The following is a 20,744-nucleotide window of genomic DNA, read 5'->3' on the forward strand; positions in this document are numbered from 1 at the left end:
TATTGACGCGCGGAACGCAGATTGAGGGCAAGGGGTGAAGAGCGCAATGGACGAGATGGAGGAAAATCTGTACTGTACTACTTTAGACGCTATTACAAGAGAAATATATAAACAGAAAATCGAAACATATGTTGGACGTGATCCTTACGTTATGAAGAGGACCGATTTTCAACTGAATTGAGAGATTTGCCTGCCATCGAGGCTGTAAACTCGTCTTACAGACATACTTTGACTTTACAAAGTTCGGAAACTGCTATGTTACACAAACAGCCACGTAAGTGTATTTAAACACCTGAATAATGTAATTATAAGCCACATAAATATTAACTCACAGTTGACGAAGTGATCACTGCGCGCACACACACACAGGCATTTTCCCATTCGGCTCCTCCCGACCGCAGACGTAGGTTTATAAGGCATTTTCCCGGTGTTTTTCTGTCAATTTCTTGTACTTTCCTCCCTTATGAACAACAACTTTTGTCACACGATAAAAACTCCTCGTGGTTTGATCGATTTGAGCAACCATAAACGACGCAAAACATAGGCATTTTGAGTGTGTTAAAGTGCTTCCTAAATATAGAAATCACTTCCTGCCCTCCATTTGCGCTTCGCGCCATGGCAACGCAGTTGCGTGACGTCACGTGAAAACAAGCTAATAAAATTAGCTTAAGCAACATAATTGCTTTACGTTTTGTCCAAACTTAATTTGATTGTGTCCAATCTGCTTAAATATATGTACAATTTAAGTTTACTTAATCCGTTTGTGTTGGATAACATGAATGATTTGTGTTGCATTAACTGAAATTGGGCGGTGCATGTTAATTCCCAGCATGCTTTGCATATGTCTGAATTACGAGAGAATAAATGTTGAAATGAAGTGTTATTTTATATGTTTTTGAGAAAATAAGAAAAGTTGTGTGTAATTGTGTTTAATGTTCAATTACATTGGAATTATTAGAACCATTTAAATTACAGTTGGTTACCATTGTGGAGAAGAGTGGATGATTTGGTTAGGCTGTGGACCGATTCAACTATGTTCATAGCAACTGCTTTTTGCTGATGGTGTATGTATATCTTAGCATTTAGTATGCCACTAAGTACTATTGGTAGCTAACTTGAGGCGAAACTCTGATGCCTTTTTGGTAACAGCCACTAGATGGCGCTTCGGTAGCGCGGCCGCCGTATCGAGGTGAAAATTCCAACTGGAGTTACTGGACAACAGCACAGATAACAGTTTTTTGAGGTAGTTTATTTCTTGCATTATTGAGTATTTCCATTGTATGCAACTTTACACTTTTACTACTATTATTAGGTACCAACTCCACTAGGCCTGAAATATATTTTGGACGTTTTAATCCCCTGGATCATGCTACAAACATGATGATCATTGATGCGCTGTGTCCGTTATCCTATAACTAATTGCCACTTTGGACATTAGCTGTGTTTTTTTGTTAATATAAGATAGGATACTGCAAAAAAAAAACTGTTTACTGTAAAGCTATTCTTTTGCTGTTATATATTGTCAAACATTTACATTTTAGTAAGTTACAACATTTATTGCTGAATTAATTTATTTCATTGATAACTTGTTTTTGTAAGTATGTGTACCTCCCGGGAAACGGTCTATGTTATTATAACTTTATGAACTGATATCACTTTATTCTTACCTATCACACTTAATATGGAGAGTAATATAGCCTAATGAATTAAATTCTCGAACTTCCATGTCTCAAGTTATGTGGGGTTAAAAGCCCGGTTAAGTAGCAACTTCTTTTTTTTACTGCTATGGGAGTTAAATAATCACCTAGCCTAATTATTTCAACCTAAAAATGATCTCTGCACTGGACTAAATATATATTATATGACTGCCGAGTCGCTTTCACCCCGAAATGGCAGAAGCGTAGGGCTGCTGCTGGGTGCTGGTGTTGCAATGGAACGTTCGGCTTTCACTTCTTGTCAATATACGTTCTTTGGATGTGTGACAAATACATTCAATCTTAATTGGATAAATGAATATATGAATTTGAATACCTGAAACAGCCAATCAGGGAGCCTTTTAAAATCACTTTGAGACTACTCAATTGGATAACTTAAAATGACTTAATTCCATGAAATTGAAGATACATGAATAAATTATGTTTGTGTAACTTAATTGGTTCATGTGGGACCGATGTACACTATCAAATCATGTAAATCCAACAGACTTTTTTTTTTCAGTGTGTGTGATGATCAAATGAGTACAGGACGAAGACCAAAGTGGTGATGAAGTTTTTCAAATCCATCAAGATTAAAATCTAACCCAAGTTCTTTAATGAGTTTCTCAACTAAAAGATGTGGCTGAATGGTGTTGAAAGCAGATGGAAAATCAATAAAAAGTTATTTAACAAATGTTTCGGCTTATCTGAATGAGTTGCCACTGCACCTCGTTTAGCCTATACGCAAACTGAAGAGGATCTAGAGATCTCTGAGTCCTTTGAATAATTTCTCTCTTAACTAATTGATCAAAACCTGTCATTACTAAGGATGTGAGCCCCACAGTCTAAAGTCATCATATAAAATATTGGTCCCATATCTGCTCAGCATATTTCTTGAGTAAACGACCCTGTATATTATCAGGCCCAGGTGCCCACATTAATTTCCCACTTCTAGTACAATTATGTGGTTATGTTTTAATCAAAGCAAGAGGTCATTCTGTGCCAAAATGTTCATTTTGTTAATTCTGTGTAACTGGTGAAGGCTCAAACAAGAGGTAGAGAACCCAAAGTGAACCTGAGTGAAAACAGATGATGCTGAAAAACACTGAGCAAGCAGTTTTAATTAGTCATTCAGCTGATTTGTTTCTGCAGAATAACTTGTTACAGGTCAATATTCTTTGGAAAGAGGAACGGAAAGTGCTGTGTTATTATACACTAATGCCCTTTTGACTGTCATTGAAGGAATATTAATAAGGGAGCTGTTTTTAATGCATTTTGGATTCTCTAGGAAGCAAGTAGCTGCAGTTATGATGGTCTATCAGAAAACTAATAGTTCTGAAGAAATCATGAAAATGGACTTGGAAAATGAACGGAAGACATTTAGCAAAGGTTTGCTATGATACTCAATTTGATTTGATACAGAAAGATGTGTTTGTGTTGTATATGAGAAAGTGTTTTTGTTAGTTGTACAACTACCTTATGCCTGATTATAAAACACTTTATAATCACTTTAAGTAAGCAATAAGGTACGAGAGGCTGTGCTGCATTGCGAATAAGTCACGGCTGAAGGGTGTCGCTATATAGGCATGGCGTACATTATGATGCTTAAAAAAATGAACCTTCAAATTCTATTCAAAACAGAATTATTATAGCATTTGATTCATTATTTGAATGCACATTAACTATTCATCTAAAAATTGAGGCTAATGTTTGTTAATGAATACGAACTGTTTGAACAAAGATACGGAGCCCCTTATGGAAGCTTGTTTCCGCCACAGAATGAAAAATAAAAAACGAAATTGTGACTTTTTATCTCACAATTGCGTGTTATAAAGTCGCAATTGCGTTTTATAAAGTCAAAATTGCGAGATATAGTCACAATTGTGAGATATAAAGTCAGAATTGCGAGATATAAAGTCAGAATTGCGAGATATAAAGTCAGAATTGTGAGATATAAAGTCAGAATTGCGAGATATAAAGTCAGAATTGCGAGATATAAAGTCAGAATTGCGAGATATAAAGTCAGAATTGCGAGATATAAAGTCAGAATTGAGTGATATAAAGTCAGAATTGCGAGATATAAAGTCAGAATTGCGAGATATAAAGTCACAATTGCGAGATATAAAGTCACAATTGCGAGATATAAAGTCAGAATTGCGAGATATAAAGTCACAATTGTGAGATATAAAGTCAGAATTGCGAGATATAAAGTCAGAATTGCGAGATATAAAGTCAGAATTGCGAGATATAAAGTCAGAATTGCGAGATATAAAGTCAGAATTGCGAGATATAAAGTCAGAATTGCGAGATATAAAGTCAAAATTGCGTGATATAAAGTCAGAATTGCGAGATATAAAGTCAGAATTGCGAGATATAAAGTCAGAATTGCGAGATATAAAGTCAAAATTGCGAGATATAAAGTCAAAATTGCGAGATATAAAGTCAGAATTGCGAGATATAAAGTCAAAATTGCGAGATATAAAGTCAGAATTGCGAGATATAGTCAGAATTGCGAGATATAAAGTCAGAATTGCGAGATATAAAGTCAGAATTGCGTGATATAAAGTCAGAATTGCGTGATATAAAGTCAGAATTGCGAGATATAAAGTCAGAATTGCGAGATATAAAGTCAGAATTGCGAGATATAAAGTCAGAATTGTGAGATATAAAGTCACAATTGTGAGATATAAAGTCAGAATTGTGAGATATAAAGTCACAATTGCGAGATATAAAGTCAGAATTGTGAGATATAAAGTCACAATTGTGAGATATAAAGTCAGAATTGCGAGATATAAAGTCAGAATTGCGAGATATAAAGTCACAATTGTGAGATATAAAGTCAGAATTGTGAGATATAAAGTCACAATTGTGAGATATAAAGTCAGAATTGTGAGATATAAAGTCACAATTGCGAGATATAAAGTCAGAATTGTGAGATATAAAGTCACAATTGTGAGATATAAAGTCAGAATTGCGAGATATAAAGTCAGAGTTGCGAGTTATAAAGTCAGAATTGCGAGATATAAAGTCACAATTGCGAGATATAAAGTCAGAATTGTGAGATATAAAGTCACAATTGTGAGATATAAAGTCAGAATTGCGAGATATAAAGTCAGAATTGCGAGATATAAAGTCAGAATTGCGAGATATAAAGTCAGAATTGCGAGATATAAAGTCAGAATTGAGTGATATAAAGTCAGAATTGTGAGATATAAAGTCAGAATTGCGAGATATAAAGTCAGAATTGTGAGATATAAAGTCAGAATTGTGAGATATAAAGTCACAATTGTGAGATATAAAGTCAGAATTGTGAGATATAAAGTCACAATTGCGAGATATAAAGTCAGAATTGTGAGATATAAAGTCACAATTGTGAGATATAAAGTCAGAATTGCGAGATATAAAGTCAGAATTGTGAGATATAAAGTCACAATTGTGAGATATAAAGTCAGAATTGTGAGATATAAAGTCACAATTGTGAGATATAAAGTCAGAATTGTGAGATATAAAGTCACAATTGCGAGATATAAAGTCAGAATTGTGAGATATAAAGTCCCAATTGTGAGATATAAAGTCAGAATTGCGAGATATAAAGTCAGAGTTGCGAGTTATAAAGTCAGAATTGTGAGATATAAAGTCACAATTGCGAGATATAAAGTCAGAATTGTGAGATATAAAGTCACAATTGTGAGATATAAAGTCAGAATTGCGAGATATAAAGTCAGAATTGCGAGATATAAAGTCAGAATTGCGAGATATAAAGTCAGAATTGCGAGATATAAAGTCAGAATTGAGTGATATAAAGTCAGAATTGCGAGATATAAAGTCAGAATTGCGAGATATAAAGTCACAATTGCGAGATATAAAGTCAGAATTGCGAGATATAAAGTCAAAATTGCGAGATATAAAGTCCCAATTGTGAGATATAAAGTCAGAATTGCGAGATATAAAGTCAGAATTGCGAGATATAAAGTCCCAATTGTGAGATATAAAGTCAGAATTGCGAGATATAAAGTCAGAGTTGCGAGTTATAAAGTCAGAATTGTGAGATATAAAGTCACAATTGCGAGATATAAAGTCAGAATTGTGAGATATAAAGTCACAATTGTGAGATATAAAGTCAGAATTGCGAGATATAAAGTCAGAATTGCGAGATATAAAGTCAGAATTGCGAGATATAAAGTCAGAATTGCGAGATATAAAGTCAGAATTGAGTGATATAAAGTCAGAATTGCGAGATATAAAGTCAGAATTGCGAGATATAAAGTCACAATTGCGAGATATAAAGTCAGAATTGCGAGATATAAAGTCACAATTGCGAGATATAAAGTCAGAATTGCGAGATATAAAGTCAGAATTGTGAGATATAAAGTCACAATTGCGAGATATAAAGTCAGAATTGCGAGATATAAAGTCACAATTGTGAGATATAAAGTCAGAATTGCGAGATATAAAGTCAGAATTGCGAGATATAAAGTCAGAATTGCGAGATATAAAGTCAGAATTGCGAGATATAAAGTCAGAATTGCGAGATATAAAGTCAGAATTGCGAGATATAAAGTCAGAATTGCGAGATATAAAGTCAGAATTGCGAGATATAAAGTCAAAATTGCGTGATATAAAGTCAGAATTGCGAGATATAAAGTCAGAATTGCGAGATATAAAGTCAGAATTGCGAGATATAAAGTCAAAATTGCGAGATATAAAGTCAAAATTGCGAGATATAAAGTCAGAATTGCGAGATATAAAGTCAGAATTGCGAGATATAAAGTCAGAATTGCGAGATATAAAGTCAAAATTGCGAGATATAAAGTCAAAATTGCGAGATATAAAGTCAGAATTGCGAGATATAAAGTCAAAATTGCGAGATATAAAGTCAGAATTGCGAGATATAGTCAGAATTGCGAGATATAAAGTCAGAATTGCGAGATATAAAGTCAGAATTGCGAGATATAAAGTCAGAATTGCGAGATATAAAGTCACAATTGTGAGATATAAAGTCACAATTGCGAGATATAAAGTCAGAATTGCGAGATATAAAGTCAGAATTGCGAGATATAAAGTCAGAATTGCGAGATATAAAGTCAGAATTGAGTGATATAAAGTCAGAATTGCGAGATATAAAGTCAGAATTGCGAGATATAAAGTCACAATTGCGAGATATAAAGTCACAATTGCGAGATATAAAGTCAGAATTGCGAGATATAAAGTCAGAATTGTGAGATATAAAGTCAGAATTGCGAGATATAAAGTCAGAATTGCGAGATATAAAGTCAGAATTGCGAGATATAAAGTCAGAATTGCGAGATATAAAGTCAGAATTGTGAGATATAAAGTCAGAATTGCGAGATATAAAGTCAGAATTGCGAGATATAAAGTCAGAATTGCGAGATATAAAGTCAGAATTGCGAGATATAAAGTCAGAATTGCGAGATATAAAGTCAGAATTGCGAGATATAAAGTCAGAATTGCGAGATATAAAGTCAGAATTGCGAGATATAAAGTCAAAATTGCGTGATATAAAGTCAGAATTGCGAGATATAAAGTCAGAATTGCGAGATATAAAGTCAGAATTGCGAGATATAAAGTCAGAATTGCGAGATATAAAGTCAAAATTGCGAGATATAAAGTCAAAATTGCGAGATATAAAGTCAGAATTGCGAGATATAAAGTCAAAATTGCGAGATATAAAGTCAGAATTGCGAGATATAGTCAGAATTGCGAGATATAAAGTCAGAATTGCGAGATATAAAGTCAGAATTGCGTGATATAAAGTCAGAATTGTGTGATATAAAGTCAGAATTGCGAGATATAAAGTCAGAATTGCGAGATATAAAGTCAGAATTGCGAGATATAAAGTCAGAATTGCGAGATATAAAGTCAGAATTGCGAGATATAAAGTCAGAATTGCGAGATATAAAGTCAGAATTGCGAGATATAAAGTCAGAATTGCGAGATATAAAGTCAGAATTGCGAGATATAAAGTCAGAATTGCGAGATATAAAGTCAGAATTGCGAGATATAAAGTCAGAATTGCGAGATATAAAGTCAAAATTACGAGATATAAAGTCAGAATTGCGAGATATAAAGTCAGATAAAAAGTCGCTATTTATCGCTATTTATTCGTTTTACTTTTTATTCAGTGGTGGAAACAAGCTTCCACAGCCCCTGAGGGAACATGGTGATTGAAAAAAATATGAGATGGGAGGGAAAAAATATTGCCACGTTCCCCCGAAGAACCTTTCCGTTGTAAAACTACTAATTTAATTTTAAGCTCTGGAGTTCATCCTACAACAATTGAATGGATGCAGGCGTGAAGTGTTTTGTAAAATCTTTCCTGATCATATTGCACATCACATTCACATTTATGTATTTAACAGATTCCCTTATCCACGACCTCATTGCATTCGAGATAGACATTTTTATCAGTTCTTGCGTTCTCTGGGAATTTAACCCATGACCTTGGAGTTGCTAGTGCCATGAAGTGAACAAGAAGGCTGTATTGGTTTAAAGAATAAAAGAAAGGATATTATTTCTCATGGTGTGTTGTTGTGTTTTCTGCAGGTCGTTCTTGTAGCAGAAAAACTGCCATCTTTGTGCTTCTAGGAACAGTCTGCATGATTATTTTCCTCATCATGACTTCTGTCATCTGTGAGTGGTTCACGTCATACTTTGAAAGTGTTGCGTTGTAAAATATTTGCATTTTAAAAAGTGAGTAATGCAAAGAAAATATACATAATAATACAACGCATTCTCACCCCAAGGCGTCACCTTTGACCATGCTTCAATATTTGACGTTTTAGGCACCCTTTAGCGTCACTTACATGACGCGATCCCACTGCGTCATCTAACTGACGCTAAAGGAAAGCGTCAGTTAGAGGACGCGGTTAGGTTTAGGTGTGGGGTGGGGGTAGGGTACACGCGATCCTAGGGCGTCATCTAACTGACGCTAAAGGGCGCCTAAAGCGTCAGATATTGAAGCATGTCCAAATGCTTCCCAAGGCGTCAGTTAAGTGACGCCTTGGGGGTGAGAATGGGCTGAATAATAGCATGTTTACAGCCTTCAAATTATGCTGATTACAAAAAAGTTTGTTTTTTGAGCTGCGTCGAGATGCTCAACATGGCCACCACGTCCCAGAATGCAATGTGGCACCCAAGCTCTATTGGCTTCACTTTTTTCAGTTGAAGTCTATGGGGTCGCGGAGTCCATTTCTTTTACTGTATATGCTGAAAACAGACCGCGGCAGCAAGCACTGTGAATCTGTCTCTGTCTATTTATTGTTGTTTGTCCATATTAGACATGAGCATGGAGATACGCCCTGCATGCCTGTGATCGATTTGCTTCGGTTTTTTTGTTTGTTTTTTTGTACATTTTTATTTATTTTTTATTTTTATTTTTTTATTCTAACCAACAAAGTCAATATACAGTCAGAATTGCAATATATACAAAATGGAGAAAACAAAAACAAGCAAAAAATAAAAACAAACAAACAAAACAAAAATCAGACAGCCGGGGGAGGCTAAACATTAAATAAAAATATCAAAGGATTCACAAATCGAAATAGTTTTAATTGCTTTCTTATTGTGGGAATGAAAGATATTTTTGATATATAATTGCATTTCTTTTTCAAGAACCAAAAACAAAGGTTTGGTTTTATTGTACTTACATTTATGTATATGGAATTTAGCATAAATTAAAATTAAATTTATAATATAGTTTATAGTTTCCTGGTTGATGACGTCACCCGCATATGGCTATGACGTCTCATCTCTCCATTGGATGATTATACACTTGCTTCACGACGCAGGGGCGTTCCCACAGCGTTTAGACCATAGACTGTAAAAAAAGATGGACGACGCCCCTTCGCTCTTTTCCATCAGAGAGAACTGAAGCCGCCAGTGTCTCGATATGACGCTGACATCTTGGGACCTGAGTCTGCGCACTTGCGTGTTTCGGGACCAGTCATGCGCACTCGTGAGCCGCGAAATCAAGGTCGCGCCCTGAATCAAACGCAAGCACACGCCCCGCACTTTCATTAAGTGTCCTCTGTCTGCTTCGTTCTGCTGATTGCAGAACCTCGTTAAAATAAGGTAAATACAACTACTAACCACATAATCAACATTATTAAAAAAAAGTCCGCTGGTGCTTCTGTGACTACCTCGCTCGGAGAACCTGTCAATCACAGCTGTCAATCATGATGTCAGAGCACCGTTTTAAAAGTAAAAACAAACTTATTTTAAAAACGAACACTTGAAATTACATCAACGTGATAGAAACTACAGCAAATGACAGAAACTATCTTTGGAAAAAGGATATGTGAAGTGTAATTTAATTGTTTAGTTGGTCTCGCGTCCCAATGAATAACATGGGGAGGCGGGGGTTATGAGCTATTCTAGGACCGGCCACAGGGGGGCGATCGAGACGTTTTGAGGGCTTGTGCGGCACGCTTGGTCTCGACGCAGCGTATCGTTCCCTCTCAGGGAACTAGTTACAGTTGTAACCTGAGACTTTTTTTGATACATTTACATTTATTCAATTAGCTGATGCTTTTATCCAAAGCGACTTACAATTGCTATATATGTGAGAGGTCGCACGCCTGTGGAGCAACTAGGGCTTAAGTGTTTTGCTCAGGGACACATTGGTGTCTCACAGTGGATTCGAACCCGGGTCTCTCACACCAAAGGCATGTCTCTTCTCAGTTTTTCATCAACAAAGGACATTCTCCGTGCTGGAGAGTTGGATGAATCTTCATAGTTCCAATCAAACTTCAGTCAAACCTCAAGAAAAGAATATTGAGACCTTGATGACCAATCTTGCCTCTTCATTGAGTTCAATCACATCCAAACAAGCGGAAAACCAACAAAAGCTGGGTGAGATTTCAATTTCTTATTATGTATTGTACATTTAAATACTCCGAAATCAGCACACATGTCAGGATTATGTTGTGTTTTGTGTTACTTTCATTCCTGTGTGTTTGTTTCATGTGACTCAGTTCAGTTTAGTCTTAAGCTGCTTGCACACTGATTTCGAAATACTCGTCCGAAACTTTTGTCCGTCATAAAATATTCAGATCAGGTTTGATTTTCTGTGTTTTTCGCTTCCGTAGCAAGCATTTTGAGAGGTGTTTTGACAATTCAGAGCCACCGAACTGAGAATACGCAAAAAAAGGCATATGAAAACTTCAGACCTTTATAATTATAATTAAAACAGAGAAGTCCTTTGAGTTTTCTGAGACAACACCATTGACGAAACGATCCCCATTCACAGTGATCTGTGAAAATGACTAAAAACGCTGTATTCTGCTGCCAGGCCATCAGTTGGTCATCATTTTCAGTTTAACGTTTTTGTTGTTTACACGGAGATCGTTTTCAAAAACGTCCACTTTCAAACCCATTTTCAAAAGTTTGCGTTATCAGGTACAACTGTGTATTTCTGACTGTAATAGCAGGACTCGTTTTACTTTTTCACAGAGCGCCAGCAGGATCTGTCACACACTGAAGTGAAGAGTTTGATGAACAGTTTGAATTCTGCTGTATCTGAGCTGACATCCAAACTGAATGACACAGGTCTGCAAATCTTATCATTTAAAGAAGACAACCATAAGAAATTATTTTAAGAGCAAACTTTCATATTTTTGATCATTTATCAATCATATATATATGTTTTTTTCCTTTCACAGTTGGCAACCAGGTGCAAAAACATAATAAAACGCTAAAACAAAATATTTGGACTATTTGAAATCAGCTGTTACTCAAGCGATTTCTGAGAAACACTGCTAAAGTAGATCACAACACATTTGTAGGGGGCGTGTCCACTCATAATGGAGTAGGAGAGAGCAAGCCAATCAGCAGTAGGGGGCGTGTCCACTCATAATTGGGGAGGGGAGAGAGTGAGCCAATCAGCAGTAGGGGGCGTGTCCACTCATAATTGGGGAGAAGAGAGGGTGAGCCAATCAGCAGTAGGGGGCGTGTCCACCCATAATTGGGGAGGGGAGAGAGCAAGCCAATCAGCAGTAGGGGGCGTGTCCACTCATAATTGGGGAGGGGAGAGAGTGAGCCAATCAGCAGTAGGGGGCGTGTCCACTCATAATTGGGGAGGGGAGAGAGTGAGCCAATCAGCAGTAGGGGGCGTGTCCACTCATAATGGGGTAGGAGAGAGCAAGCCAATCAGCAGTAGGGGGCGTGTCCACTCATAATGGGGAGGAGAGAGAGGGAGCCAAACCGTATCAGCGGGCGTGTCTACTCATAATTGGGGAGGAGAGAGAGTGAGCCAATCAGCAGTAGGGGGCGTGTCCACTCATAATTGGGGAGGAGAGAGAGTGAGCCAATCAGCAGTAGGGGTGTATCCACTCATAATTCGGGAGGGGAGAGAGTGAGCCAATCAGCAGTAGGGGGCGTGTCCACTCATTATGGGGAGGAGAGAGAGGGAGCCAAACAGTATCAGCGGGCGTGTCCACTCATAATTGGGGAGGGGAGAGAGTGAGCCAATCAGCAGTAGGGGGCGTGTCCACTCATAATTGGGGAGGGGAGAGAGTGAGCCAACCAGCAGTGGGGGGCGTGTCCACTCATAATGGGGAGTGGAGAGAGTGAGCCAATCAGCAGTAGGGGGCGTGTCCATTCATAATAGGGAGGAGAGAAAGTGAGCCAATCAGCAGCAGGGGGTGTGTCCACTCATAATGGGGAGGGGAGAGAGTGAGCCAATCAGCAGTAGGGGGTGTGTCCACTCATAATTGGGGAGGGGAGAGAGTGAGCCAAACAGTATCAGCGGGCGTGTCCACTCATAATTGGGGAGGGGAGAGAGTGAGCCAATCAGCAGTAGGGGGCGTGTCCACTCATAATTGGGGAGGGGAGAGAGTGAGCCAACCAGCAGTGGGGGGCGTGTCCACTCATAATGGGGAGTGGAGAGAGTGAGCCAATCAGCAGTAGGGGGCGTGTCCATTCATAATGGGGAGGAGAGAAAGTGAGCCAATCAGCAGCAGGGGGTGTGTCCACTCATAATGGGGAGGGGAGAGAGTGAGCCAATCAGCAGTAGGGGGTGTGTCCACTCATAATTGGGGAGGGGAGAGAGTGAGCCAACCAGCAGTAGGGGGCGTGTCCACTCATAATGGGGAGTGAGCCAATCAGCAGCAGGGGGTGTGTCCACTCATAATGTGGGAGGAGAAAAAGAGAGACCAAGAGGGGGATTTGAAGAAAGACTGTAGAAAGAGAGATGGCTGAGAGACATTAAAATAGAGAAAAACTGGAATATCAGTAATGATCAGGCAAGAGCTTTAGGACCTGCATTAATATTAGAGACGTTAGAGAGCAGGAAGGCCTGAAAATGAATGTTGAGGCTGCGTTGTTTCTGCTCCATCTGCAATGCATTCACTCTTGCATTACGTGCTGCTCGTGTATTTTGGGGGCGGAGCAATGAATGGAAGGGTGTGTGTTTGATTGGGTTGATTTCAAATATCAACAGTTTCTCAGAAATCGCTTATTGAACCTTTTTTACAAAGGTTAATGCTGTAAAAGTAAAAAATATATTTACTCAGGCATTCGCTATGTTAACAAATCAGATGTTTAGTGAACACACAGTATGCTATCTGGTTTCCTCCACAGGATAAAACATTTTAAAGATAAGTGCGACTTTTTATCTCACAATTCTGACCTTATAACATGCAGTTGAGAGATTGTGAGAAATAAAATCGCAATTATCTTTTAAAATGTTTTATTCTGTGGCAGAAACAAGCTTCCACAGTATGCATTTTTGTATACTTCCTCATTCACCAAGTCATTACTGCAATGCAGTGATCTTGCTGATCCAGTATATTGTATTTATGGATTTTGTCTCATTGTTTAAGAGTCTCTGTCGAGCTCAATGAGTGTCCTGAAGAGTTCAGTGTCAGATCTCACTTCATCTGTCGCATCGCTTTCTTCTCAACTATCAGTCCGTGAGTAGACACTACATTACATGTGCAATACAGCACTCCATCACTACAGACAGGGCGTGAGTTATGGAGCGTTAAAAGACATCAAAACAAAAGTATTTAGCAGTAAGTCAACAGGTCATGCTACTATTACATAAATCTACTATATTCAACGTCAATATGCAACATCTACTTGTTTTCCACAGTGCGGCAGCAGGATATGAAGAGTTTGAATGACAGCTTGAATTCTGCAGTATCAGTGTTGACATCCAAACTGAATGATGCAGGTGTTGAAATCATTTATTAATCTCGCATATTTCTTATTACCTGTCTATTGAGGAAGATATTAACTCCAACCTTTTTTCTCCCAGTTAAAACGCAGGACCAGAAACAGGCTGAAACTGAGCGATCGCTGGACAGTTTGAAGTCCTCCATACAGTCTGACCAACAGAGCAAACAACGGGACTTCGGTGAGTCAGAAACTTTTAAAAAATTAGTGCTGGGCAACGTTTAATTGCGATTAATCGCATCCAAAATAAAAGTTTGTGTTTACATAATATATATGTGAGCATTGCGTGTAATTATTTATACACACATTCATGTATATATTTAAGAAAAATGTGTTATTTATATATAAAATATTAATATTTATATATAATATAAATATGCATACAATATATTCATGCACATATTTCTTAAATATATATACAAGCATGTGTGTGTATTTATATATACAAAATAATTATACGCAGTGCTCACATATATATTATGTAAACACAAACTTTTATTTTGCTATTAATCGTTGCCCAGCACTAAAAATATATATAAAAGTTTGTATGACGTTATAGGCTTGCATAATATGACCCTCAGTGAAATGGTACGGAGGCGTATTGCATTCACTTGAAGAAAAAAAAAATCTACTCTGTTTTTCTGAATTAACGAGTTAATTTTTCTTGAGAAAAAAAAATTTGCTCTGTTTTTCTGAATTAACGAGTTCATTTCTCATGAGAAAAAAAAGTTTTTGCTCTGTTTTTCTGAATTAATGAGTTCATTTTTCATGAGAAAAAAATATTTTGCTCTGTTTTTCTGAATTAATGAGTTAATTTTTCATGGATTTTTTTTTTTTGCTCTGTTTTTCTGAATTAACGAGTTAATTTTTCATGGATTTTTTTTTTTGCTCTGTTTTTCTGAATTAACGAGTTAATTTTTCATGGATTTTTTTTTTTTTTGCTCTGTTTTTCTGAATTAACGAGTTAATTTTTCATGGATTTTTTTTTGCTCTGTTTTTCTGAATTAACGAGTTAATTTTTCATGGATTTTTTTTTTTGCTCCGTTTTTCTGAATTAACGAGTTAATTTTTCATGGATTTTTTTTTTTTTGCTCTGTTTTTCTGAATTAATGAGTTAATTTTTCATGGATTTTTTTTTTTTGCTCTGTTTTTCTGAATTAACGAGTTAATTTTTCATGGATTTTTTTTTTTGCTCTGTTTTTCTGAATTAACGAGTTAATTTTTCATGGATTTTTTTTTTGCTCTGTTTTTCTGAATTAACGAGTTAATTTTTCATGGATTTTTTTTTTTGCTCTGTTTTTCTGAATTAACGAGTTAATTTTTCATGGATTTTTTTTTTGCTCCGTTTTTCTGAATTAACGAGTTAATTTTTCATGGATTTTTTTTTTTTCTCTGTTTTTCTGAATTAACGAGTTAATTTTTCATGGATTTTTTTTTGCTCTGTTTTTCTGAATTAACGAGTTAATTTTTCATGGATTTTTTTTTTTTTGCTCTGTTTTTCTGAATTAACGAGTTAATTTTTCATGGATTTTTTTTTTGCTCTGTTTTTCTAAATTAACGTGTTAATTTTTCATGTTTTTTTTTTTTTGCTCTGTTTTTCTGAATAAACTTGTTTTTTTCTCACGAAAAATTAACTCATTAATTAAGAAAAACAGAGCAACAATTTTTTTCTCATGAAAAATTAACTCATTAATTCATAAAAACAGAGCAATTTTTTTTCTCATGAAAAATTAACTCGTTAATTCAGAAAAACAAAGCAAAAAAAGTTTTTCTCATGAAAAATTAACTCGTTAATTCAGAAAAACAGAGTAGATTTTTTTTCTTCAAGTGAATGCAATACGCCTCGGTAGAAATGACATTGCTGATAATCGTATTATATCATATTTATGGCTTTTGTCTCATTGTTAAAGCGTCTCTGTCGAGCTCAATGAGTGTCCTGAAGAGTTCAGTGTCAGATCTCACTTCATCTGTCGCATCGCTTTCTTCTCAACTATCAGTCCGTGAGTAGACACTACATTACATTAAATAAATCAAAAGACAAACACTTCCCTAACTTCATCTTTATATAACACAGGAGAAAACTATGCTCAAATAAAATGGCATCCACCTCCCAACAAATTATCCAAATAAAGAATGAACCATTAATATTTAGCACTTTTTTGTTCTCGTATTATTTTCATCAACAATATGTTTTGATTAAAATAATTTCCCGTGCGGAGGCGATTCCATTTTATTTATTTATCCATGGCACATGCATTTTGTATCTTTATATCCAGCCCAATGTTATCCAATGACTTGTTTGCATTATTAAGGTATTTTATTTTAATTTAATTTAATTTTTTTTGTTAGGCAATAGATGTTTTGGTAACACTTTACTCACTTTTTTATTGTATTAACTAACAGAGCACAGCCTTTGTTCATGTTAGTTCATAAAACAGCCTATTTGTGTTCATGTTAGTTCCCAGTGCATGTTAACAGATACAACTTTGGATCTTAAAAATGTCTTTTTTTAACTAAGATAAATAAATACTGTAGAAGTATTGTTCATTAATTGTTGGTTTATGATGTTAACTAATGCTGACAAAATGAAACAAGTATAAAGTGTTACCATTTTTTAATAAAGAAAGTTGGCCATTTGAGTGTAAAGTTCAGGAATCTTACACAGGTTCAAACTCGGTACGTTTGATTTATGTTGAAGTGTTTGGAACGAGCCTTTACTATTCAGGCTATCAAAGTATTTAGATTCATCGGCCAATATTTCGGTTATTGACATTCAAATGTAAATGATTATTGATTATCGGTAAACGGCAATACGTTCATAGGTGCACATATGCTACTATCCAAATGCAAAATCTACTTGTTTTCCACAGTGCGGCAGCAGGATATGAAGAGTTTGAAAGACAGCTTCAATTCTGCAGTATCAGTGTTGACATCCAAACTGAATGACGCAGGTCTTAAAATCATTAAATAATCTTGTATAATTCTTATTACCTGTCTATTGAGGAAGATATTAACTCCAACCTTTTTTCTCCCAGTTAAAACGCAGGACCAGAAACAGGCTGAAACTGAGCGATCGCTGGACAGTTTGAAGTCCTCCATACTGTCTGACCAACAGAGCAAACAACGGGACTTCGGTGAGTCAGAAACATTTAAAAAAATATGTAAAAATTAGTATGAAGTTATAGGCTTGCATAATATATTTATCAATATCAATAAAAAACATCAGTAAAACTACATATTAATCTTGCTGATATATGTCTTTCAAGCGTCTCTGTCAAGCTCATTGAGTGTCCTGAAGAGTTCAGTGTCAGATCTCAGTTCATCTGTCGCTTCTCTGTCCTCTAAACAACAGATCTCTGGTGGGTCGAGTACAAGAACTGCATTATGAATGAATAACCGAATCTTTTAAATTGACCTCTTTTAGTAGGCATGATTTCAGAAATATAATCATTATTGTTGATTTCATGGACCTGCATGCTGATACTGACATTATTCTTTACATTGGAAATAATTGGATTGAAATGAAATTAACTGCAGAAAGTCTAAGGTTTAGTGTGTTTTCTTGTAGAGGAGAGAGTCATGAACGCTCTGAAGGATCTGAAATCGAACACGGAAAACAAAACAGCAGGTACTGCATCTACACTCTTAAAGATAAAGCTTCCAGAAAAAGGGTTTCGGAGCGATTCCCTTAAAGAAACATTTTTAGTTCCTCAAAGAAACAGTTTTATTTCCTCAAAAAAAAAAAAAAATAATAATTCTCAAAAAAAAAAAAAAAAAAAATTAGAATTCCTCAAAGGAACATTTTTAGTTCCTCAAACAAGTACTTTTAGTTCCTCAAAAACAAAAACAAAAAATTAATTACTCCTCTTAGAACCTTTCAGTGAACATCCTCAGTGGACCATTTGTAAAATGTAAATATCTTAAGAACATTTTACTATAAAGAACCTTTTGCATGTTAAAGGTTCTTTATAGAACCTTAGATGCCTATATAGACCTAATGCACCAGTCAGAGAAACGAGGGACGTCTCGAGAATATCGTCTTTGAACTTCCGTTTTTGCTATCGCAGTGTCGCTCTATATATTTCTATGGCATCGCTGTCCAGGAGAAATTCGCTTTTGAAGTGGATTTACTTATTGTAGAGTTAACGAAAGTTATCATGAGGATTGTAATGTTTAAAGCAGATGTCTTAACAAATGTCAGTCGAACGGGAAGACCAAAACAAGCCGTTCATTCATAAATACGCACGACACAGTGAAAATACAGATGCGGTGCAGCGCTGAAAAGGGGCGTGGCTACATAAGGTCAACAAAGAATGTAGCGCTACTTTAATATATCGGCCCGATAAGAACATTTAGTGATGGCAATAACATGTAAGGGTTAATGCCCGACGAGGTTTTAATGGACGACGGCGAGGCGTGAACCGACCGACGCGCAGCGGAGGACAGTTGCCTCCGCCGAAGTCCATTAAAACCTGACAATGGACGCCTCGAAGGGCATTAACCCGCTTATACCATGGTCACTTGCCAAATAAAACATTTTTAAAACATTAGCTGCTAGTTTATATTTTAATCAGGCTAAATCAAGTTTTTACAAATAATAGCTCTGTTTATTTAGCAACCGGAGATATTTATAATCCGCTCAGCTTGTAGAACCCTTCAGGTTCAAAAATGCTTTTTTTTTTTCATGAAACACAACGGTAGGCATAGTTATTTTTTTATTACACATAAAACAATTAATCAAACAGGCTTCTTAGGCTTGAAACTCCTGCCGGTTGTCTGGACTGCTGCGTAAAACTCCCGCAGGGTCTCATTCAGAGCAGCAGCGGTGTCATTTTCTTTGTGACGTTTCTCCGTTTTATTTACATTTTTTCTTTCTTCAGCAGCATCCCAGTCGTCAAAGTTGTCATATTCTCCATAAATGTTAAAAGAAATAACGAAGTCGCTCATTGTTGTATTAGTAGGCTATGTAATATCCAACTAACGTTAGATGTTTGTTTTGATAGAGCAAATTGTTAACGGATACTTTGACTGCCTGTTGCTATGGTTACTCACAGCTGTTGTAGGCAGCGCATTTATTTAGAAATTTCGAATGGTAAACAGGCAGTTTCACCAGAACTACTTTACTAGGTGTCCTCTATCACTTTTTAACGGACACCCTGCAGCCAATCAGAATCGAGTATTCACCCAGACCATGGTATAATATAAATGATCGTATATCAACCAGGTGGTGCATCCCTAATTAATGTCTTTACTACCTTTCTGTGCCTTGAAAGTTGTAGTTGCACAGACTGTCAATAGGGGCGGGAAAGAAATCTCTCAGATTTCATTAAAAACATCTTTATTTGTGTTCTGAAAATGAGTGAAAGTCTTAAGGGTTTGGAAAGAGTGTTGTTGTTTGATAAGATTTATCAAGATTATCCAGGACACTCCCGAAAAAGAGATTTAATCTCAGTGAGTCTTCTTTCCTGGTAAAATAAAGGTAATAATAGTGTGATTTTTTTTGTTGTTGTTGTAATGACCGGCCTTTCATTTTCGGGGCACTGACCCTTTAAATTTGCTCTTGTTTTGCATCTTTTCTCTCTCTCTCTCTCACGCAGACGTCCCTGTAACCTGTAAATCTGGCTGGATATCGCACAAAAGCAGCTGTTTCTTGTTCTCCAATAATGAACTCAGCTGGACTGGGGCACGAGATGACTGCAAATCACAGGGCGCGTCACTCCTCAAAATAGAAGAGGACGACGAGGAGTGGGTGCGTAACGTTCATGGATGCGCATAGTATTGCATTTTGATTTTACTTTTTTTTTTTAATCTGTTCCTATCTTCCCCCTAGACATTTCTAAACAAGCATACCATGCCCCTACCCTACTGGGTCGGTCTAACGGATCAGAACACAGGCCAGTGGAGATGGGCGGATGACACTCCTTACACTATGAACATAGAGTGAGCTGAATCATGCATTATTCACAAAAACGTGCAGTACATGGTACAACTATTTGAAGTAGAAACCAATGTGTTTAATAATTATGATAATTCAAATAATATGATAAAGAATACCAGCTTGCAATGTCAAGCAGCCATACAGACCGTGTTTGTAAAGGTAACAGCCTCACACATTCAAGTCAGAAATAGCCGCGCTATATGTTTTCCAATCATTGTTTATTATAAACATGAATAGGAAACGAAGCAGCTTTACTTCAAAATAAATTGTATTTCAAGAAAATGCATTTTGCATTCAACAAAAATATTTGGTGTTGTGATTAAATGCATATGTAAAATCAACTTAAGATCGGATGGGAAGCCAAAATGTTGTATTTGCAGATGGAATGGTGTGACATTTGTTGGTTGTCATTGTTCACAGACGCTGGAATCCCGGGCAGCCGGATGACTGGAAAGAACACAGTCTGGGAGAGGAAGGAGAGGAAGGAGAGGATTGTGGACAATTTACATATACTGGGAAACTAAATGACAACCACTGCTCCACCAAAATGAGATTCATTTGCAGAGTGTAATTCTGAATCTGAAAAGAGCGGTTGTTTAGCATTATGCTCGTTCCCTTTTCATTTTTAGTCAACCAAAAAGCATTTAACAACATAAAAATTGACATGTTTAGGGCCCTGTGAAATACGTTTTTTCTGTTTTAAGATTTCTGGATTTCATTTAAATAATCAAAAAGCATTTCTAATTAATTAAATTCATAAACACAAATTAGTAATTAAAAATATTTCTATCAACTGAAGGCATAAAACAATGTATCTTTTAATCATATGAAATAAAATAAAAATTGTCAAACAAAGTGCTGCACAATATTTTATTATTCCTTACATTTGTTAGTATTATTAATACATTGAGGCGTAG

The 20,744-nt window shown here is 36.3% G+C and overlaps 1 protein-coding gene across 3 annotated transcripts; it reads left to right on the forward strand.

Moving 5' to 3' along the window:
* Positions 1 to 2,871: 2,871 nt before the first annotated feature.
* LOC120471612 (uncharacterized) lies at positions 2,872 to 20,682 on the forward strand. 3 transcript variants are annotated; one of them, XM_089130640.1, is made up of 15 exons: positions 2,876 to 3,083; positions 8,259 to 8,345; positions 10,395 to 10,565; positions 11,166 to 11,261; positions 13,535 to 13,624; positions 13,807 to 13,887; positions 13,972 to 14,070; positions 15,800 to 15,889; positions 16,760 to 16,840; positions 16,925 to 17,023; positions 17,156 to 17,248; positions 17,458 to 17,517; positions 19,487 to 19,638; positions 19,720 to 19,829; positions 20,248 to 20,682. In XM_089130640.1, exons 1-15 carry the CDS (start codon positions 2,963 to 2,965, stop codon positions 20,396 to 20,398), a joined length of 1,581 nt encoding a protein of 526 aa, XP_088986766.1. In that variant the 5' UTR covers positions 2,876 to 2,962; the 3' UTR covers positions 20,399 to 20,682. The 3 variants fall into 3 exon arrangements, with proteins under 3 accessions (XP_088986768.1, XP_088986766.1, XP_088986767.1); XM_089130642.1 differs by lacking the exons at positions 13,535 to 13,624; positions 13,807 to 13,887; positions 13,972 to 14,070 and having other exon boundaries at positions 2,872 to 3,083; XM_089130641.1 differs by lacking the exons at positions 15,800 to 15,889; positions 16,760 to 16,840; positions 16,925 to 17,023.
* The last annotated feature ends 62 nt before the right edge of the window (positions 20,683 to 20,744 follow it).

The sequence above is a fragment of the Pimephales promelas genome, chromosome 4, assembly GCF_988280905.1.
Source record: "Pimephales promelas chromosome 4, fPimPro1.hap1.1, whole genome shotgun sequence".
In the NCBI taxonomy this organism is placed as follows: Eukaryota; Metazoa; Chordata; class Actinopteri; order Cypriniformes; family Leuciscidae; genus Pimephales; species Pimephales promelas.